At 43.6% G+C, this 23828-nt stretch overlaps 1 protein-coding gene across 32 annotated transcripts in view; it reads right to left on the bottom strand.

Moving 5' to 3' along the window:
- The window catches only part of PPFIBP2 (PPFIA binding protein 2), a 152143-nt gene that overhangs the window by 62215 nt on the left and 66100 nt on the right, over positions 1-23828 (bottom strand). For 29 of the 32 annotated variants that reach the window (XR_014231394.1, XR_014231395.1, XR_014231396.1 and 26 more), the window contains one exon: positions 2367-2459. The exons of 2 other annotated variants lie outside the window; for them this stretch is intronic. Coding sequence is in view for 19 of the 30 variants with exons in the window: in XM_082341437.1 (XP_082197563.1) it covers positions 2367-2459 (93 nt within the window). In the remaining 11 variants the exon portion in view is untranslated. Of the gene's footprint in view, positions 1-2366; positions 2460-21779; positions 21925-23828 lie in introns of those variants that run through there. One more of the 32 variants, XM_082341455.1, reaches the window with a different exon arrangement.

Below are 23828 nucleotides of genomic sequence, written 5' to 3' on the forward strand. Positions count from 1 at the left end.
CTAGGTTATGAATGTAGAGGTGTAGAAAATTGGGAGAAAACGTATAAAGGTTCTAAATGTGACCTTTATTCAAGAAAAACAAATATTTTCTGAGCCCCTACCACATGCTAGGCATAATTTTAGAAACCGAGGGGATACAGAAGTGGGGGAAAGAGAAAAAGATGAAAATCCTTGCATTAAGAAGTCACATTCTAATGAAGAAATACAAGATTTTGGTTTTATTTGTTGTTTAATCCTGAAAACAAAGTATTTTGCCCTGTGTGATTTCCCTTGTTCTTCCACAAGTAACCCCAGGAGAACATTCTGGGCCAAGGGCGCCAATGAATTTGGTCTGGCTGATCAAGCAAGCAGCGCTCCCATGCTGAGGATCTGTCTAACCTGCTCCATGGAGCCTCCAGAGACAGCAGTGAGCACGTAAGAGCAACTCCGAGAGTCTGTCCACAAGCTCCTGGAGGGATAGAAACCACTAGGACCCACTTCTGACTTTTCTGATGAGCAGCTCCCCAACTGTGCTAGAATTATTTCATTAAGGATTATTCAAGAATTCGGAATTTTTAAAATATCAGAGAGATTATCACACAGGAATTCTTTATTAAATTGTAACCCTCTAAGTAGAAATGTCTCATTTCAGCCATGAAGGTTCCGGGTTCATTAGTTTGTAGCTTGATACTATTTGTGGCAAAATTCTAAACTGGACGCTCTTCCATCAGTTGTGTCATTGGGATGGAGGTTCAAATTACACATCCCTCAAAACGTCTGCACTCTAACGTGCTATATAATCTGGCCCCTGCTACCCCTCAGTAGGCAGTTCCCAGGCTTCTCAGGGTCACCAGCTCCAACCACACGGCCCCTTCCTGTTCTTCCCACACGCCAAGCACACGCCTACCTCAGGGTGCTCGCTGGACCAACCACCTCCTCTGCCTGGCACGTGCTTCTACCAGTCTCTGTGGGGCTCCCCCCCACCAGCTCCTTAAGTCTCCTCCTATCGGGGGGGTCGTCCCTGACCACACAGTCCTATCCTGCTTTATTTTTTTCCATAGCATTTATCATCACTGGAAACATTTTGTGAAGTGGTTTGTTTATCATACATGTACGTGCACACACACACACACACACACACACACACACACACACACGAATGGAAGCTTGAGAACAGGGACTTTGTCTATTTTCTTCACTGCTACAACCCCAGCACCTAAAACCAGTATCCACTGAGTTGTGGGCATGCAAATAGTTTTTAATGAACAAATCAATGAAGTGAAGAAAAAAAAAAAAAACCTAGGATGCAAAATTGTGTAATTGTATATTTGGTCTGAGCTTAATTTTTTAAAATAGGGGCAGGACAGGAAAAAATAAAAGACTGGAAGAAAGGGCCAACATGTTAAATTCTTTCTGACTTTCCAAACTTTCTAAAATAATCAGATATTATACCTACATTCATAAAATGAAGTGAAATGAATAAAAGAAATAAGGTAAAACAGAAGGAAAAAAGCCCAACATACTGCAGCCTCTTCACTCTAGTGCTAACTCTAGTGCTCTAAGCTAAGGCCCATAGTCTAGGGAGGGTCCCAGAACCCTACCTGCCCCCTTGCTTCCATCCCACTTACCAGTCTTAATCACCACCCTTCAAGCTTTTTAAGGAGCTGGGATTCGGATATTAGTCTTATTATTCTCTAAATTGTCAATCACAGTGTCTGAGGCATACCAGACCTTGAGGCTTGATTCATGCGTTTGAGAACTGACACAGCAAAGAGCTCCTACCTCAGCAAAAAGCATCCCATGAGAAAGATCAACTTTTCAGAATGCAATGCAAGTTTTCAGACCTGAAACAACGTCTTTGACTCCTTGTCCCTGAAAAGTTTTGGAGTTCATTTCTTCAAAGTAAGAGAGTCATCAAAGGCTTATTAACCCATGTTAACAGCTCCAGGGGGTTTGGCCTCAAAGTGATCAGTCTAGATCCAGCTCCGGGTGAATTGGGACTGATCCTCTTAGCATCCACCCTGGGGCTCTTTAAGAGGCTTTGCTTTATTAGTGACATGAGGACACATCTCCTTTGCAAGACTCCTGGAAGACAGGGCCCCATTAATCAGCCTGGCCACAGAGCTTCCAGTGTATAGATGCAGGTACTCTTGTAGTCCATGATAAATAAATGAATCCATTCACAGCCCCCAAAAGCCAAGGCCAGAGTTAAATTGTGCCCCCAGTTACTTTCTCCTTTGTTTCAGGAAAAGTCTTTTGAAAAACATACACTTTGGGAGCAGGAGACATCCAACAGAGAAAACCCTTTGGACTTCCCTCCTACTTAATAAGGCAGTTACAGAGTTGGAGGTAACAGAATAAGCTGGTTCCCACCAAAAAGGACCCACCTGTAATATGAGGGACTCCTTATCTCCTTCTAGACGTGCTAAGCGTTCCTGGTACGTTTCATTACTAGCAGCACTGTGGTGATTTACCTGGGACTAAAGGGAAGAGGAAAAAAACACACACTTAAAAGGCTGGAAAAACATCTTACCAACTTCCAAATGAAGTATGCAATTGGTGAGGACAGTTTCGCTCATTATCTATGCAAAACCACCCACCTAAACAGGAAACCACAGGATTTCAAAACTACTACAATGAGGACCAGAACAGATGCCACTGATAGGCGTGCCCCGAAAGTTGGCAAAAACCACCCCCTGGATGACCTCACCTTTGGCTAGAAAGGCCTCGGTGGAACTCCAGACCCGGCGGCGCTTGACGTGACTGGGCGTGTTGGGTCTGGTTTAGCTGGAGGCACAGCCGGCCAGCAGCACCAATAGCAATAAGGGTCTACTCTTTGAGACCAGGGAGCTGGTACCATTCACCGAGGAACAATATGGGAACAACTCCGGCACAGATCTTGTCTCCTGACTCTCACGTCAGAGTTCTCCAGAGCCAAGGCACACCTCACGGTGTGGAGGCCCATCCTGAACATCGCCGAGAGCCTGGAGGATGAGGGATGCCAAACGGATGCCTTCATCTACTCGCACATCCCTTTCAGAAGTGGCCGATCCCACCCCTCAATAAGGGCTCTGGCAACCAGGGTGGCACGTGGAGTTGCTGCAGTGTTAGAGCTGAGAGGAATAAGCTAAGACGAAACGTCTTGAGAAGAACCCAAATGACAGCCAGAGGGATCTCAAGGGCCAAGCAGAGGGAAAACACAGGAAATACCAAGTAGCCAGAAACCATGGAAAACAGAGGACAGGGAGATCTGAGATGGCAGTCGAGAGGCAAAGCTTGTAAGATGCCCTGAGCTAGAGACAGGAGCTGCAGTCACTTCCTGGGTGTGTCTGCCCCGGTTGTAGGCAGGGAGGAGGGAGGTAGCTGCTAATGGAACTGAACTGGCCCAGTGCTACGACTACGCCCTTCTTCCAAGAGGAATTTAAGGGCCCAAACCAGAGGCGCACAGTAGGCCATCCAGGGGGCTCAGCAGTCTGAAAAACCAGATCTTATTGTTAAACGGGGAAATGACACTCATTGACACCTGGGCTGGTCCAGAGGAATCAATGCTCCAATGTTCGTAAGGCGGGTATCCTATATCCCAAAGGAAAGTCACGATTGTACAAAGGAGAATGTCAGAGAGGAGACCAGGCACAGGGGCCCAGAGGTGGTCCCCTTCTCCTGAGCCCATTTCGCCACATTCCAACCTTCAGAATGGGCTTTCCAACCACACCCCATCCCACCCGCCCCGTTAAGAAAAGATACCTCCTGCCTTCCCTTGTCCCATCCCTTCTCCAGTGCACTGCCTAGGTGAGGGCAGGTGGCAGAGCCAGGCCTGGTTCTAAAAAGAAACAGGGACCAAGAAATCTGCATTCAAGCCCTGGAGTGTCACTTGTGAGAGAAGCACTGGCTGTTTGTCGAAGGTGCAGCAGGAGGGTGAGCCCAGGGGCCATTTCCCAGGGCAGCTGTGCCAGGCACAGGCTAGACGGACAGGGCACCCCTGCCATTCCGCTGCTTTTTCCTCTAGCCCCTCTCCAGTCTGCATCTTGTTCACTGTTATGGAAGCTCTTTCATACCATAAACAAAGGGGCTTAGCAATCACTAATGGCTTCTTTGTGTTGATGGCAGTTTATTATTGTTCCATTAATTAATATTCCAGTCATCACATGGTCAAACACTGACTAGTATCCAAAGATATAATTATAACCTACATTTCTCAGAACGTAACAAGAAAAGAAAGGAAAATAGTTCTTAAGCAGCAGGTCAATTGCTTCTCTGTCCAAGACCTCACATGATGGTGACTTTCAGAGGAGAGAGACGGAGAACAGAAAGGACCCAGGCACCCAAGTGAAGTTGTGTATATCCAGCGCCAGTGCCAAAGTCAGCACATGCACAGGGCCACCCACCACTGGCAGCTGGCACTTCTCCAGCAGGAGATGAAGGGAAGGCTCCTTCCACAAGACTCCAGCCAGCTACCACGCCACCTGGGCCTCAGTCAAATGGAGTGCAGTGTGTTCGTACGATAAAAGACCTACCCACACAATCACCCAGAGAGGCAGCTAGTTGACAAAAAAAAAAAAAAAAAAAAAAAAAAAGAGGAGGAGGAAGGAAGGAAGTTGATATCGTAAGTTAATACACAAAATGCATGCCATAGAGTCTATAACACATGCTAGAAGTAGATTAAAAAAAAAAAAAACTGAATCTACTCTAGCAGCCAATGGAAAAAGGGAAGCACAACTGAGTTAAAAGATGCACAGATCAGTATGATAAAGTCAAGTTGACTGCCTAGGAGAAGCACAGCTCTTCCTAAGGAAGGGAGAACCATCCCTTGTTTCCACAGAGAGACTTTGTGTAGTGGGATAAACAACATTCATGATGATATCCTCACAGTAAACAGAGCCCAGCAGAACTCACTGCTTTCCTGTGATGTTCTCGAAATAGGTCAAAGGTTAGTGGATAACGTGGGCCAAAAACCAAAGCAATTCTATGGAGACCAATACAATGTGGTCCAAGTACTGTGCTCTAGACACATAGCGGGCACTTAGGCGGCGCTCACCGTGTGCCAAGCGCTGTTGAGAGCACTTTACGTATATTAATTTATTTAATCCTTCCCACAACTCTGCTAGATGGGTACTATTTTTATTCTAATTTTACATTTAAAGGAACTGAGGGGGCTTCCCTGGTGGTGCAGTGGTTGAGAATCCACCTGCCAATGCAGGGGACACGGGTTCGAGCCCTGGTCTGGGAAGATCCCACATGCCGCGGAGCAGCTGGGCCCGTGAGCCACAACTACTGAGCCTGCGCGTCTGGAGCCTGTGCTCCGCAACAAGAGAGGCCGCGATGGTGGGAGGCCCGGGCACCGCGATGAAGAGTGGCCCCCGCTTGCCGCAACTGGAGAAAGCCCTCGCACAGAAACGAAGACCCAACACAGCCAAAAATAAAAATAAAAATTAAAGGAACTGAGACACAAAGTATACGAACAAGGCACAAATGGATTATTTGCCCAAGTTACCAGGTACGAAACCAGTAAGCACTCTGTTATAGCTTAATTGAGGAACAGATCAGTATAAATTTTGTTTTATACATTGCGATTGTATGAAAGTTCACTTAAAATAAGGTGTAAAAATGCTGTCTGAACCTAAATATCCATTAATAGAGGAGTGGATAAACTATGGTTCACCCATATTATGGACAATTTGTAGCATTTTAACACGAGGCAGATTTTTATGAGCCATCATAGAAATACAAGACATATTGGATAGTGAAAGCAGCAAGATCCAAAGACTCATGTGGTGTGATACTAGAAAACAATACTATCCAGCTCCGCAAGTATTGATATGAAAGTAATGAAAGTAAATAGATCCAGTGTCTGGAAGGTTACAGAACAACCCTTAACAGTGCTCTCTTTCGGGGAAGTTTCTGGGCTTCGAAAAGTTGGGAGTGGGAGGTTTGGTCAAGAGGGGCTTTAACGATAATATTTGAGCTTCTTATAAAAATATGTATATCTACTTGAGTAATTAAAATATATTTTAAAATCTAGAAGCACTGTTTGAGTAGCTAGAACAGTTCTTGGTGCTTTTTTCCTCCCCTAACAGACTTGAGGGGCACATCCTTTCCCAGCAGTCACACTGGCCCATGTAGCAGTGCTGCTTGTGGTGAAAAAGTCCCTCCCTCGACCCAAATCACCATCCTAGAGGAGCAGGGCATCTTCCTCTCATACAGTTGACCAAAATCACTGCTGTTCTCTAGCAAGCTTTTGAAAGGTATTAAACAACAGTGAGATGGAGACAATGTCCCAGACAGAAGTCTGCCACATCGTTATCCCTTGCTTTTGGTGAAGTTCAGAGTCCTGTGTTTTCACATTCTACAGAAGATGGACAGCTCTCAAGAAAACTGCACTCAAGCCTTAGCTGGGCACAGACCAGGATAAAACACCACCTCTGCCTGAAGAACCTGGAAAGCAACTGAGAACAGGGCCAAGAAGATTGCTTTAAAATCATCTTGTTGAATGCCAACATTTATCAGCCAAAGGTGAGGATTTGAGTTTTGAGTGAATAAATGCATACTCCTTATTCCAGTAATTGGGCAACAGGTTCAGTCACTTTTTGGCACCATTCTTGGATTATAAAATGGCTGTATCATCAGGGTATAAAAGGCCAGATGATTATGAAAATTATTGAGAAACATGTTTAAAAAGACAGAGTCGGGACACAGCTCTGTTTTGCCCGACTTTCAGAAGAGCTTGCTTTCTCAGAGGGTACACCTGCTTCCTTAATTCTAACAGTGGAATTGTAGTAGAAGGCTTGGATCAATACTGAGATCATCAACTGGGTCCCTGAGTGATTCCAGGTTTGGGAGTCTCTGAAAAGTCCTGTTCGTATTCTCTATTAGGTAACTTGGTGATAGAGCAGTTGCCCAGCTCGCCACGCATAAAGTCAGATGGAGAGAACCATGCCAGCATTCCACCGAGGAGAAGAAAGTCACACCGAATTCCGAAGGATGCTACATGTTAAGTTTCTATTCCTCCCCACTCTGGGATGGCAAGGGATCTAAAGGAGAGTTCTATACTGTTCTACCCTGTTAAGGATGCTCATCCCATTGATAAATATAAATTAAAATGAGGTCATTTTTACTCAACTAATGATGTTAGTCCCTAGGCTAGACCTGTACAATGGACTTCTGATGTACTAAGGTGTGATATACATATATTTGATCAAATTTTTCTCTTCTGTCTTGATGGTTATTTTCTACAAATGTGACAGAGGGAAAAATGAATCTTCTCATCCAAACTTTCCATCGTCAAAGCTATTCCTGAAACTATAATTCATGTTAGTTACCTGATATAATATTGCATGGGACTAAGAGATATTGTGAAGGCCAGGGATCTGCGTACTCTATGGAGGTGAAATGCAACTACAGAGTGACATTTCCATGTCCTCTTGCGTCACTTATTGAAGAACGCCACAGTGAAACGTACTCCCTTCTCTCTCTTATATCACAGAACTGAATCAGCAGCGGGAGTTCTTTTTGTGTGTATATTGTCAGTAACTCAGAAACTTTAGCCAAGACTATTGAAGTTAAACCACCTTTGCTTCTATCAAAATTTTACCCTCAAGAGGCTGGGCAAAGTCTTGAATAAAGGAATCCATCCTCTAAAACCCAGATCTCTTGGAGGCAAATATAAAACACAGCTCAGAAATGTCACATCAAGGTCTTCCCCAGATGCTCAACATAACTATTAGAGAAATGCAAATCAAAACTACAATGAGGTACCACCTCACACTGGTCAGAATGACCATCTCCAAAAAGCCCACAAATAATAAATGCTGGAGAGGCTGTGGAGAAAAAGGAACCCACCTACACTGTTGGTGGGAATAAAAATTGCTGCAGCCACTACGGAAAACAGTATGGAGGTTCCTTAAAAAACTAAAAATAGAGTTACCACATGATCCAGCAATCCCACTCCTGGGCATATATCCAGAGAAAACTCTGATTTGAAAATATACATACACACCAATGTTCATAGAAGCACTATTTACAATAGCCAAGACATGGAAACAACCTAAATGTCCATGGATAAAGAAGATGTGGTATATATATACAATGGTATATTACTCGGCCATTAAAAAAAAAGAATGAAATAATGCCATTTGCAGCAACATGGATGGACCTAGAGATTGTCATACTAAGTGAAGTCAGACAGAGAAAGACAAATATCATATGATGTCACTTACATGTGTATGTAAAATATGATACAAATGAACTTATTTACAAAACAGAAACAGACTCACAGACATAGAAAACAAACTTATGGTTACCGAAGGGGAAAGGGAGTGTGGGGGAGGGAGAAATTAGAAGTTGGGGGACTTCCCTCATGGTGCAGTGGTTAAGAATCCGCCTGCCAATGCAGGGGACATGGGTTCGAGCCCTGGTCTGGGAAGATCCCACATGCTGTGGAGCAACTAAGCCCATGCACCACAACTACTGAGCCTGTGCTCTAGAGCCCGTGAGCCACAACTACTGAGCCCACGTGCCACAACTAATGAAGCCCGCGCACCTAGAGCCCGTGCTCCGCAACAAGAGAAGCCACCGCAATGAGAAGCCCGCGCACTGTGACAAAGAGTAGCCCCTGCTTGCTGCAACTAGAGAAAGCCGGCATGCAGCAACGAAGACCCAACGCAGCGAAAAATAATAAATTAAAAAAAAAAAGAAGTTGGGTATTAACATATACACAGTACTGTATATAAAATAGATAAACAAGATCCTACTGTATAGCAACAGGAAACTATGTTCAACATCTTGTAATAACCTATAATGGAAAAGAATCTGAAAAAGAATATCTGTGTCTATATCTATATAACTGAATCACTTTGCTGTACAACAGAAACTAACACAACATTATAAATCAACTATACTTCAATTAAAAAAAAAAAAAAAAAAAAAGGTCTTCCCCAGGCCTTGACAGTGATGTTGCTGATAGTCCTCTGGAACAGAGACAACACAGCACCTTGACTCTTACAGACTGTGGCCCTCTTTCTAGAAGACCCAAAATACTATTGATGCTGGGACTGGGCAGGCCTAATATACAGCTCCAGCAATCAACAGCCTACAGTGGGGCTATCTTCTAAGCCATCTCTAAATGGAAGAGAGAGGCTTCAGAATGATGTAGCAGCCGTGCAGGCTGATCTATGGTTGGGGGTCATGGAGTTGACCATGATAGTTAATCAGACTCAGTGATTAGGAGAGAAGTGGGAGGATGGAGAGAGGGCTGTGTGGGTCCAGGAAGCACAAGACTGACCACCAAGATTCCAGTATGGACAGAGTCTCTATATAAAGGGCACTTGGGGCTACACAAAGACACTAGACTAATCTGAGTCCTGCCTCCACCTCTTCCACGGGTCAGTGAATAAGGAGTTTACTCTTGGTTAAGTTCCTCATGCACCAAGAGCTGAATGCTAGCAGACTCAAGAAATAAAGTAGGTTTTCCATATCTTGGGGGGACATTGCATTTTTATCAGGGATGTGATTATCAGAGGATATTTAAGGTCCCCCCCCCAAAACCCTTATCATTAGTTGCAAAAAAAAACCCAAACAAACAACAGACTAGTCAATTTCCCTCTTGCTCTCTTGCTAAGAGGAACAGGCTGGGGTCATTACCTTTGCTGTAACTATGTGGCACAAGTGAGGGCTGCCATCTTCTTAGAGATATTCTCACCCCTCCCAACCTCCTGATGCAAAGCTTAGATGGTTGGAATCTTTCCTCTGCATTTTTAAACTTGGGAACAGAAAATGGTAGTAGTTGTGCTGCAAGGTTCAAAGGTTGTCAGTGGACATGTCTTCTTCCAGGTGGAGGAAGTTGGTTTGCAGCAGGAGTAAGCTATGAAGCCAACACACATGGAAACACAAATGAAAGCCAAGAAAGAGAGACTGATGGCATTCTCACCCCTGGTTCATGCTATCCAAAGGCAATGATACATCCCTGCCCTTCCTATTGGTCCCCTCTTGGCCTACACTGGTTCAAACCAAGTTTCTGTTACTTGCAACCAAAAGTCCTGGCTAATGCATTTGTCTCAAATGGTGATCAGTCAATTGACTGAAATTTACTCCTCTGGAAACAGACTTACAAGAAAGCATTCCTGCTATTTGGATATAGTACTGAATTACAAAGGGATTCTACCTACCATTGCTTGATTTGCTTGAACTGGTAAATTTTAAGATAGAATTGTCAGTTCTGAGCCAACTATAGTTAAAACCAAGATTATCATCAAGGGCTAATAGGGATCTACTTTGTGGCACAGGGTGTGTCTGTGTGGGATGCATGCGGATAAAAAAGGAACCCATTCTCCTTTGTGCGTGAAATGGATGACTTTCTATCCACCACCTGTTGGCCTCCATTCTCATTTCCCAAGCAGAACAAGAAGGTTAATTCAGGGAATGATACAAGATGCAACAGGCCCATGGCATCAACTGGGTGTGTGGGGGGGAAGAGATGAAATAAACAAAAATAGGTTAAAACACAACAAGAAATAAACAGGAAGCTAAAGTAGGGCTAAAAGATATAAGGGTGGATGGGAAATGAATAAATGAAAGGCAATAAGAACATAAAAACACCTAACAACTGTTCAAGAAGTTATGTTGAAAGAATTAACATGTCCTGTAGAGCTGTACAAATGCCAGGTCTGAGAGGGGCAGCTTCCCTGTTCCCACCCTTTGCTCAGCTGGATTTCAAGGCAGGGGATCCCTGGGGACTTTGTTGGGGGCTTCCATATTCATGTACAGAATTCCTGCAGCCTCCTCCCTCTACAAGGCAGGACCTTCTGTGCAGAATGACAGCTGGGAACGATTAGGAGGCGAGGCTGCACTAACCATGCACAAGCTCAGGTAGGTCACCTCATCTCAAGCTTCCCATCCTTTAAATAGAGGAGATCATACCTCACAGAGTGACACAGAGGATCAGTTAGGTCATTAAAAACAAAGACGTGGGGGAATAAAAGTGCAGAAAGCTCTCTAGAGCAGGATGCTCTAATATTTCCTCTGTGTAATATAAACAGTTTTTGAATGATCGTGGAAACACGGAACTCATTTAAATGGCTTTGTTTAAACTAAAAGACCAAAATGCAGTTAAGACACAGCTCTTCCCCTTGCACTGACAGCTTTAATGAACTCATCTTTTTTGTGCAAGGGAACAAAAAAAGGCAACATTTCTGATTAGGACACCTATGAAGTATCTAAAGATCTGAACAAACAACCCAAGGGAACAATAACCAAAATACTTTCGGGCTGGAAAGAAAAAAAGTGCCTAAGGGACAACACAGGACCCATTGTTAGCTAAGAGCCCTGGAATCATGCCTGCGGTGCAGACAGCTTCGAACCTGTTCACTTTCCATCGTCTCTGAAAAGATGCCCACGTTTGGAGTTGTATCTACATGACCACAGTTTTTTCCTTCTTATGAGCATTCTACTACCATACTGTAAGAACTCTGTGCTACAGATATGTTTATAATGAGCACAGTGAAAATTTCAATAGCTAATAATGACTAATCATAAACACTTGAATTTTTATTTCTGTTCCAATCTGAAAGTCAGGTCAAATTTAGGTTAAACATGAGCTTTCCAGCTGAGCTGTACCCCCCACGAACCCCCACCCCCCACCCCCGCCCCCGGCAGCCTCCTCAGAGCCATCACCCTCTGACTCTAGTGGCTGGTCAGATTCCACGATGCTTGCTCACTCTTGGCCTGGTCCTTCCATTGTAGCTTGGCCAAGGGATGGCCATATTAGGTCTCTGCAGAGTTCTGGAGGGGGTGCTTGGTGGCACGGATGGGGGCCGTGCAGAATCCCCAGGAGTCTGACTCCTTCACAGCCTGGCTGGCCTCTGCTGGAAGGGCATGCCCTCCACGTGTGCTCTGGTACACTCTCAGGGATGCTGGGTGAAGGCAATATCCCACGGGACCTCCTGTCAGCATGGCACTTCACTGAACATGGGGAAAGAACTGGTTCCAGAACAAACAAGTGGTGTGGAGGAGAGGTCGCATGGGGGTGTCATTTGGTATGCGAGCACGGAGTGTGGGAAAAGCCTAAGGCAGTCAGCTCCCCAGTGAGACAGCTCCGGCCATGGTATTTCCAGGCTGCCTAGTCAAGGGGATCTTATCAAATCCAGAAAACCCACCTCAAGAGAGCCATGGCTGCCAGGCACAGGGGAGATGTCAAAGTCACTAAGGCTATACTTCAAGCTCAGGACCACCACTCTCATACCAAGCTTTTGAGAAACTTGGAAAATGTAGACCTTAAAAAATAAGGACCGGGGGGTCTGGGCAAGATGGCGGAAGAGTAAGACACGGAGATCACCTTCCTTCCCACAGATACGTTAGAAACACATCTACATGTGGAACTGCTCCTACAGAACACCCACTGAATGCTGGCAGAAGACGTCAGACCTCCCAAAAGTCGTGTGGATGAAAGGCTCTTGGTGCTCCAGCCAGGCATCAGGGCTGTGCCTCTGAGGTGGGAGAGCCAACTTCAGGACACTGGTCCACAAGAGACCTCCCAGCTCCACATAATACCAAACAGCGAAAATCTCTCAGAGATCTCCATCTCAACATCAAGACCCAGCTTCACTCAATGACCAGCAAGCTACAGTGCTGGACACCCTATGCCAAACAACTAGCAAGACAGGAACACAGCCCCATCCATTAGCAGAGAGGCTGCCTAAAATCATAATAAGGCCACAAACACCCCAAAACACACCACCAGACGTGGACGTGCCCACCAGAAAGACAAGACCCAGCCTCATCCACCAGAACTCAGGCACTAGTCCCCTCCACCAGGAAGCCTACACAACCCATTGAACCAACCTTAGCAACTGGGGACAGATACCAAAAACAACGGGAACTACGAACCTGCAGCCTGTGAAAAGGAGACCCCAAACACAGTAAGATAAGCAAAATGAGAAGACAGAAAAACACACAGCAGATGAAGGAGCAGGGTCAAAATACACCAGACCCAACAAATGAAGAGGAAATAGGCAGTCTACCTGAAAAAGAATTCAGAATAATGATAGTAAAGATGATACAAAATCTTGGAAATAGAATAGACAAAATGCAAGAAACATTTAACAAGGACGTAGAAGAACTAAAGAGGAACCAAGCAATGATGAAAAACACAATAAATGAAATTTAAAATACTCTAGACGGGATCAATAGCAGAATAACTGAGGCAGAAGAATGGGTAAGTGACCTGGAAGATAAAATAGTGGAAATAACTACTGCAGAGCAGAATAAAGAAAAAAGAATGAAAAGAACTGAGGACAGTCTCAGAGATCTCTGGGACAACATTAAACGCACCAACATTCGAATTATAGGGGTCTCAGAAGAAGAGGAGAAAAAGAAAGGGACTGAGAAAATATTTGAAGAGATTATAGTTGAAAACTTCCCTAATATGGGAAAGGAAATAGTTAATCAAGTCCTGGAAGCACAGAGAGTCCCATACAGGATAAACCCAAGGAGAAACACGCCAAGACACATATTAATCAAACTGTCAAAAATTAAATATAAGGAAAACATATTAAAAGCAGCAAGGGAAAAACAACAAATAACACACAAGGGAATCCCCATAAGGTTAACATCTGATCTTTCAGCAGAAACTCTGCAAGCCAGAAGGGAGTGGCAGGATATAATTAAAGTGATGAAGGAGAAAAACCTACAACCAAGATTACTCCACCCAGCAAGGATCTCATTCAGATATGATGGAGAAATTAAAACCTTTACAGACAAGCAAAAGCTGAGAGAGTTCAGCACCACCAAACCAGCTTTACAACAAATGCTAAAGGAACTTCTCTAGGCAAGAAACACAAGAGAAGGAAAACACCTACAATAACAAACCCAAAACATTTAAGAAAATGGGAATAGGAACATACATATCAATAATTACCTTGAATGTAAATGGATTAAATGCTCCCACCAAAAGACACAGACTGGCTGAATGGATACAAAAACAAGACCCATATATATGCTGTCTACAAGAGACCCACTTCAGACCTAGGGACACATACAGACTGAAAGTGAGGGGGTGGAAAAAGATATTCCATGAAAATAGAAATCAAAAGAGAGCTGGAGTAGCAATTCTCATATCAGACAAAATAAACTTTAAAGTAAAGACTATTACAAGAGACAAAGAAGGACACCATATAATGATCAAGGGATCGATCCAAGAAGAAGATATAACAATTGTAAATATTTATGCACCCAACATAGGAGCACCTAAATACATAAGGCAAATACTAACAGCCATAAAAGGGGAAATTGACAGCAACACAATCATAGTAGGGGACTTTAACACCCCACTTACACCAATGGACAGATCATCCAAAATGAAAATAAATAAGGAAACACAAGCTTTAAATGACACATTAAACAAGATGGACTTTATTGATATTTATAGGACATTCTATCCAAAAACAACAGAATACACATTTTTCTCAAGTGCTCATGGAACATTCTCCAGGATAGATCATATCTTGGGTCACAAATCAAGCCCTGGTAAATTTAAGAAAATTGAAATTGAAAATTGAAATCGTATCAATCTGACCACAACGCTATGAGACTAGATATCAATTACAGGAAAAAATATGTAAAAAATACAAACACATGGAGGCTACACAATACACTACTTAATAACAAAGTGATCACTGAAGAAATCAAAGGGGAAATCAAAAAATACCTAGAAACAAAATGACAATGGAGACACGACGACCCAAAACCTATGGGATGCAGCAAAAGCAGTGCTAAGAGGGAAGTTTATAGCAATACAAGCCTACCTCAAGAAACAGGAAACATCTCGAATAAACAACCTAACCTTGCACCTAAAGCAATTAGAGAAAGAAGAACAAAAAAAAACCCAAAGCTAGCAGAAGAAATCATAAAGATCAGATCAGAAAGAAATGAAAAAGAAATGAAAAAGAAATGAAGGAGACAATAGCAAAGATCAATAAAACTAAAAGCTGGTTCTTTGAGAAGATAAACAAAATTGATAAACCATTAGCCAGACTCATCAAGAGAAAAAGGGAGAAGACTCAAATCAACAGAATTAGAAATGAAAAAGGAGAAGTAACAACTGACACTGCAGAAATACAAACGATCATGAGAGATTACTACAAGCAACTCTATGCCAATAAAATGGACAACCTGGAAGAAATGGACAGATTCTTAGAAATGCACAACCTGCCGAGACTGAACCAGGAAGAAATAGAAAATATGAACAGACCAATCACAAGCACTGAAATTGCAACTGTGATTAAAAATCTTCCAACAAACAAAAGTCTAGGACCAGATGGCTTCACAGGCGAATTCTATCAAACATTTAGAGAAGAGCTAACACCTATTCTTCTCAAACTCTTCCAAAATATTGCAGAGGGAGGAACACTCCCCAACTCATTCTACTAGGCCACCATCACCCTGATACCAAAACCAGACAAAGATGTCACAAAGAAAGAAAACTACAGGCCAATATCACTGATGAACATAGATGCAAAAATCCTCAACAAAATACTAGCAAACAGAATCCAACAGCACATTAAAAGGATCATACACCATGATCAAGTGGGGTTTATTCCAGGAATGCAAGGATTCTTCAATATATCAAATCAATCAACGTGATACATCATATTAACAAATTGAAGGAGAAAAACCAAATGATCATCTCAATAGATGCAGAGAAAGCTTTTGACAAAATTCAACACCCATTTATGATAAAAACTCTCCAGAAAGTAGGCATAGAGGGAACTTTCCTCAACATAATAAAGGCCATATATGACAAACCCACAGCCAACATTGTCCTCAATGGTAAAAAACTAAAACCATTTCCACTAAGATCAGGAACAAGACAAGGTTGCCCACTCTCACCACTATTATTCAACATAGTTTTGGAAGTGTTACCACAGAAATCCGAGAAGAAAAAGGAATCCAAATCAGAAAAGAAGAAGTAAAGCTGTCACTGTTTGCAGATGACATGATACTATACATAGAGAATCCTAAAGATGCTACCAGAAAGCTACTAGAGCTAATCAATGAATTTGGTAAAGTAGCAGGATACAAAGTTAATGCGCAGAAATCTCTTGCATTCCTATACACTAATGATGAAAAATCTGAAAGTGAAATTAAGAAAACACTCCCGTTTACCACTGCAACAAAAAGAATAAAATATCTAGGGATAAACCTACCTAAGGAGACAAAAGACCTGTATGCAGAAAATTATAGGACACTGATGAAAGAAATTAAAGATGATACAAATAGATGGAGAGCTATACCATGTTCTTGGATTGGAAGAATCAACATAGTGAAAATGACTCTACTACCCAAAGCAATCTACAGATTCAATGCAATCCCTATCAAACTACCACTGGCATTTTTCACAGAACTAGAACAAAAAATTTCATCATTTGTATGGAAACACAAAAGACCCCGAATAGCCAAAGCAATCTTGAGAACGAAAAACGGAGCTGGAGGAATCAGGCTCCTGGACTTCAGACTATACTACAAAGCTACAGTAATCAAGACAGTTTGGTACTGACACAAAAACAGAAACATAGATCAATGGAACAGGATAGAAAGCCCAGAGATAAACCCACACACATATGGTCACCTTATCTTTGATAAAGGAGGCAAGCATATAAAATGGAGAAAAGACAGCCTCTTCAATAAGTGGTGTTGGGAAAACTGGACAGGTACATGTAAAAGTATGAAATTAGAACACTCCCTAACACCATACACAAAAATAAACTCAAAATGGATTAAAGACCTAAATGTAAGGCCAGACACTATCAAACTCTTAGAGGAAAACATAGGCAGAACACTCTATGACATAAATCACAGCAAGATCCTTTTTGACCCAACTCCTAGAGAAATGGAAATAAAAAGACAAATAAACAAATGGGACCTAATGAAACTTAAAAGCTTCTGCACAGCAAAGGAAACCATAAACAAGATCAAAAGACAACCCTCAGAATGGGAGAAAATATTTGCAAATGAAGCAACTGACAAAGGATTAATCTCCAAAATTTACAAGCAGCTCATGCAGCTCAATATCAAAGAAACAAACAACCCAATCTAAAAACGGGCAGAAGACCTAAATAGACATTTCTCCAAAGAAGATATACAGATGGCCAACAGACACATGAAAGAATGCTCAACATCATTAATCATTAGAGAAATGCAAATCAAAACTACAATGAGATATCATCTCACACCGGTCAGAATGGCCACCATCAAAAAATCTAGAAACAATAAATGCTGGAGAGGGTGTGGAGAAAAGGGAATACTCTTGCACTGTTGGTGGGAACGTAAATTGATACAGCCACTATGGAGAACAGTATGGAGGTTCCTTAAAAAACTAAAAATAGAACTACCATACGACCCAGCAATCCCACTACTGGGCATATACCCTGAGAAAACCATAATTCAAAAAGAGTCATGTACCAAAATGTTCATTGCAGCTCTATTTACAATAGCCAGGACATGGAAGCAACCTAAGTGTCCATCATCGGATGAATGGATAAAGAAGATGTGGCACATATATACAATGGAATATTACTCAGCCATAAAAAGAAACGAAATGGAGGTATCTGTAGTGAGGTGGATGGAGTTAGAGTCTGTCATACAGAGTGAAGTAAGCCAGAAAGAGAAAAACAATTACAGTATGCTAACACATATATATGGAATCTAAGGAAAAAAAAAAAAAAAGGTCATGAGGAACCTAGTGGCAAGACGGGAAGAAAGACACAGACCTACTAGAGAATGGACTTGAGGATATGGGGAGGGGGAGGGGTAAGATGTGACAGGGTGAGAGAGTGGCATAGACATATATACACTACCAAATGTAAAATAGATAGCTAGTGGGAAGCAGCCGCATAGCACAGGGAGATCAGCTCGGTGCTTTGTGACCACCTAGAGGGGTGGGATGGGGAGGGTGGGAGGGAGGGAGGCGCAAGAGGGAAGAGATATGGGAACATATGTATATGTATAACTGATTCACTTTGTTATAAAGCAGAAACTAACACACCATTGTAAAGCAATTATACTCCAATAAAGATGTTAAAAAAAAAAATAAGGACCAAAAAAATTAAAAAGAAGTAGATCATGGAAGCTACAATTCCTATTACATGGCTCAGGTTACCCATCACCAAAGGAAACAAGCAGAATGAATGCAAGCAGGTGCTTGTAAAAAGGAAAACTTCTCCTAGATTTTTTGGTTAAGGAATTTAAGGCCTTTCTGGCAGTTATTACAAAACCACTTTTTCCCAACAAGGAATAGCCAAGCCAATCCACTATCTTTGGCGCAGAGTTAAAGAAGTTTCTTCAAAATGCAGTGTGAGTAGAGTACAGTCAGGTCCTTAGCTACCAGGAGCCCAACAAGAGAGATCCTATCCTAACCTTGACCTCCTTATGCCCTCCACCTCTCTTAGTTGCAATTATATATAAGGGGAGGCTAAGTGTCGCTGCTGGGGTTGTCACTATTAAATGATCCACCATCAGGGACGAGCAAAGCAAAGTTCATGAACAGCAAATTAAATAGCTTGGTCAACCAATGTTCACATAATTATGCTTCAATCAGTTATCTAGTCAATGACTAAATATTCCTGAACACCTACTAGGTGCCACTCCCTGCGCTAGGCAGTCCCTGCCTTGAAAGAGCTCTGTAGTCTTACAGTGAGATGTGGTAAGTACTGTCATAGAGTTAGTTGTATGTAAGCCAGCAGCAGTGGCATAGGGGAGGGACGAATCGATTATGCCTTCAAGGGAGAGGAAAGGCTTCACAGTGGAGTCCCCACTTGAAAGACTGAGTCTTGAAAGCTATGAAGGAATTCCCCCAGAAGAATAGAGAACAGCATCTTTGGAAAGACTCTTCCTGATACAGATAGGCTACCCATGAAGCCACAATCGCCACCCTTCAGATATTCTGGTTTCCCAGAACTAACACAGAAAACAAAGAATATCTTGACAGTCTATTTATAAGCTTTCCAACCAAGGGGCTGGTGTGATGCACATGAAGGCTCCTAATTGATGATCCTGGGAAGCAGGATTTGGAGGCGAGAGAAATGCATTTGATTCACCAAGATCTTGTTCCAAGATTATAGCTTTGCATAAGCTTAGTCCTTGCTAAATTCTCTTGATCAGCTGGCTGGATGCTTAAGGAACCTTCAGCACTTGACTGTAGGAGAAGTGGTATTTACAAGTGTGCTGGTATCTTGTGAAGGGAGTATATTAAAGCCAGGAGCAGAGTAAAAACAGGAGGCTCTTTGAGTGGTGCTCTTTCCTCATCTTGCCAACTCCAAGAGACACACACTGACTCATGATTCTTAAAAATACCTGCCGGAGACAGAGGGGCAGCATCAGGTGCCAGAGTTGGGGATGGAGGAGCAACTGTGACTGTTTCAGCTCACCTGGAGGCATTAGAAGTAAACTGCCTGATGCATCTTGGCTCCTCAGATAGAAGGTCCAGGCATTTCATCAATCAAATAGCATAAGAGAAAGATCCATAGGTGGAAAATGTGGGATTAGGTAAGGGCCAAAGAGAGGAGCTGGTCCTTTGGTCACAAGAATTTAATTAAACCTACAAGATGCCCAAATGGGAATGAATTCAAGGGAAAATGGATGGGGAAACGTTGCTTGGGAACTAGAGGCAATAAGAACATTATAGAAGGACTTTGAAAGCTTTCTTAGGAACAAAGCCAATGTGAAGTGGGTTTGGGAGTGACCAGGAAGGAGTAGAGATGTTGAGTTTTCAGGCTGCTCTTGATTTCAAGATTCCTGATGGTGAAAGGAGGATAAGTTCTATAAGGCAGCATGGAGAGACAAGTACATGGTCAGAGACAGTTTTGTTTTTCTCTAAGAATTAAGGAGCAGCATTTTCTGCCAAGGACAGGGGACAAGGAGGCAGGGCAGAGTAAAGAGAAGAAACAATCGGAGAACAACAGGACGTGGAATAGCATTGGATCAGGAGGACAGGATACTGGGATAGCCTTGGTGGAGAGAAGGGACTCTTGACCCATGAAACCAAAGGAAGTTGAAAAATGATGGCTGTGGGGACTTCCCTGGGGGCGCAGTAGATAAGAATCTGCCTGCCAATGCAGGGGACATGGGTTCGAGCCCTGGTCCGGGAAGATCCCACATGCCATGGAGAAACTAAGCCCATGCGCCGTAACTACTGAGCCTGTGCTCTAGAGCCCATGAGCCACAACTACTGAGCCCGTGCGCCACAACTACTGAAGCCCGCGTGCCTAGAGCCTGTGCTCCGCGACAAAAGAAGCCACCGCAATGAGAAACCCATGCACCTCAGCGAAGAGTAGCCCCCGCTCGCAGCAACTAGAGAAAGCCTGCGCGCAGCAACAAAGACCCAAAGCAGCCAAAAATAAACAAATTTATAAATAAAAAAATAGGTTTTTCATATTCCTTTTCAAAAAAAAGAAAAATGATGGCTGTGAACACTGTTACCTTTTGTGGTCGTGGGGAGGGAAGATGAGTTCATCTACGTGTGGCTAATTTTTTTCAATGAAGTAGGTGGTGACATCAGTTGAGAGGGGAGTATAAGGTTGAGGACAAATGGAAAAGTGTGAAAGAGCTGATACAGGGATGGGGGAGGGAAGAATGCAGGGATGAGTCAAGGGACACCCCCCACCCCAAGTGCTGATGCCAGTTCACAGAACTACCACCGGCTGTGCTGCTCTGGAGTACCCACCCAAGCTATTCAGCAAATGACCCTGGTATGATGCCCCTTTGCTAAACCCTGCTGGGAAAGAGGCATGAGGGCCTCTCCAAATAGCTGGAGGACAGGAGTCACAGATGGCAAAATTCTAGCTCTTAAATTATGCTGGGGAATATGATGGGTGGACATTTTGGGTGCATTGGCTAAAAATGGGATGTACCCTTAGGAAACTGGGGACAGCTAGAACCCTTGAGTAACCATACCCACTGTCATTCTTCTCCTGGTCTTGAAAAACCTCTCTGCCCAGAATCAAGTTTGGGCACATGGCTCTAGAGTAACCAGAGGCTGTCAGCTGTGGCCGAGGTCATCGTCACCATGACATCTATGAAGCGTTTTCTAAGCACTTTACATATATTGAATTATTTATCCATATTTTACAATCAAGAAAATTGAGGCCCAGGGAGAGTAAATCAATTGTCCGAGGTCACACAGAGCTGAGATATGAACCCAAGGAGCTGGAGACAGGATCCGCGTTCTTAGCCAGTAGGAGTGGCTTTCACAGAAGGTGCTGCCTACTTCCACTTTAACTGCACTCTGACTTGAGTGCAAGGCAAGTCAATGTCTGGGGCCAGGATGTCTTTGCAGCTCTCCTGGCCCAAGTGGCCAGGCTACTGGATCAACCGTTTGAGCACCAGATGACACAGAATAAAGTCTCACATTAGCAGTTTGAGTTCATCCCACACTGTCCTACAGAACCCAAGCCAATTGCATGGGGGAGCCATGATGATTCCGTTTTTGTTTTTTTCTTAGGGGGTGGGGGTGGGGTGGACGGGGTTGTGACTTTGGCTTGGAATTTGGCTCCAACACAGAGTCCCAGAAGCCAGCAGCAGTGAGAAGATGCTGACGGTGCTGGGATTTCTGTTCCTGGGAAAATAAACTCCTGCTCAGAGGGCAGCGGGTGGACTCCACAGACCCTGCTAGTTGCTATTTTAAGAGGCTCTTTCAGGACTATGTGGGTTGGAGCCACTGATCTCAAAGCAGGGCAGGTGTGAGCTGTTTGCGAGTCAGTCAGGAACTGAAGAGCTAAGGGGCGGAGACCCTCTGGATGCTTGTGGTAGGAGATTACCTTGTCCCAGGGATCTGTCTGTTGGGGAAGGCACTGGAGGACCAGCCCTGGTCAGCCTTCTCTCAGCAGCCACTGGGGCCTCTGGCTACTCATGGTGGGCCAGGTCCCAGCTGTCTCCTGTAGGTCTTTGCTTTGAGACCTTGACCTGGAATGTGGAAAGGGGCCCAAGCTGGAGGAATGATGGCCTAAGATGCACTCCTAGGAGAGAAGCAAACTGGTCCCATCTGTTCCTCTTTCAATATCCCCCTTCCTGGTAATGGCCAATAGCAGTTAACTTTTATTGAATGTTTCCTACGTGCATGGTACTCTGCTAAGCATTTAACATACATTATCTTACTTGATCCTCATAAAACCTCTATGTGGCTGGCACTATTACCTTCCTTATTTTATAGATGAAGAAATCCAGTATTTGAGGTAATATGCCTAAGATCACAAAGCTAGTAAGTGTGGCAAAGCCAAGAGCCCAACCCAGGCTTTACTTCAAACTGCATGTTCTTAGCTAAAACAGTACACAGTATCCCATCCCCCAAAGGCCACGAGACAGTGTCTCTTTTCTCACCAAATGCTTCCCCTCTAGCTTTGGGCCTTCTTAGCCATAGGCATCTCCCTTACTGTCCCAAAATTTAAAGACTGTCTTGCTCCGAGGCATTGACCTCTTGGACTGGTCCAAGGGCTCCCAGCCTCCTACGAGGTCACACCTCATCCAGGCACCTCTTCTGCTGGAACCACCCCCTGTGTGTGGGAACAGGAAAGAAACAGCATGTTTCCACCTTCAAACACCTGGGCTAAGAGAAACCTGCTCTCCAAGCCACCCCAGCTTGAGGAAGCACGTGGGAAGGGGGGTGGGTGAGCCGGGCAGATGGAAAGTGCTGGGCACCCCAGGCTGGAGTCCACTGCATGCAATACCGGGATGAGGTCAGCAAAGGACTGATGGAAAAGGAGAGCCTAGATGGAAGTGGCTGGGAATTAGGAGGAGGACATGGAGGTAGAAGCTCAGAAAAGGCAGGGACTACATGTGGGAGCTCATCAGATATAAACAGATGAAATGAAAATAGATAGATACAAATGATGAAACTAAAAAGGTAAGTTGAGGCCAGGTTAAAAAAATGTCTTAAAAGCCAAGCAGGCAGAAAAGCCTCGGCTTTCTCGTCCAGACTAATGGCAAGTCCTGGGGCTTACGATCAGGGTCAAAGGATGAAAAGGGATTTTTTTTTTTAAAGGGGATTTTAAAAAGAAGAATCTGGCAGTTGTGTTTCAGGTAGAGAATAGGAAAGATACTGATTATACTGCCTATGACATATCCAAAACTTTGTGCTTTGTTGTTTTTTTTTTAAATGCTCCTTAAAAGTAGAAGAAAAATATGTTTTGCTATGAGTCTTTCCCAGGGGGTCTGAAGTCTCCTCACTTAGAGCTTCTCTCAGCAGACTTCCAACCATCCAAAAGAGTCAGAGCTCACAGCCTGGGTCTCAGGACTGAAAGGACCTTCTTACATTGCCTCGCATGCAGAATTAATTCCTCCACAGACAGAACTTCTGCACAAGGTGCAAAGGTACAACATCTGTCCCAGCGACTGGGACATGGCACCTACAATCCCAGGCACATCGCAGCTGTAAGACCTCCTGGATAAAAAGCTTCAGTTGGATACAAGAAAATAAAGAATAAGTGATGGGAAGTGCGCTTCTCACCTATTTCCTCCAAACCCTTTTCAATGAGGCTTTTTCAATTCTTAAGACAATGGATGTGAACCTTTACCAAAATGTCTGGTCACCTCAGCATGCTCTCTGGTGACTGCAATGCCCCCCATCCCAAAGCTGGGATGGGGCTGAGCACAAACAGGATTTCTGCTGGGTTCTAAACCCATAATTTTCTACCTATTTGGCCATAGAAATGAGGAAAGAGAACTGGACTGGGAGACAGAGAGCAGGGTTCAAGATCAGACTGCACCACTTATAGCCAAAACACTGATAGCCATGAGGTTCCTAGCCTTTCTTGCGCTTTTTTAAATGAGGGGTTTGTACTAGTTGATCCCAACAAGCCCTCGAGCTCTCT

This window comes from Balaenoptera borealis (assembly GCF_965194805.1).
Source record: "Balaenoptera borealis genome assembly, chromosome: 11".
Taxonomy (NCBI): domain Eukaryota; kingdom Metazoa; phylum Chordata; class Mammalia; order Artiodactyla; family Balaenopteridae; genus Balaenoptera; species Balaenoptera borealis.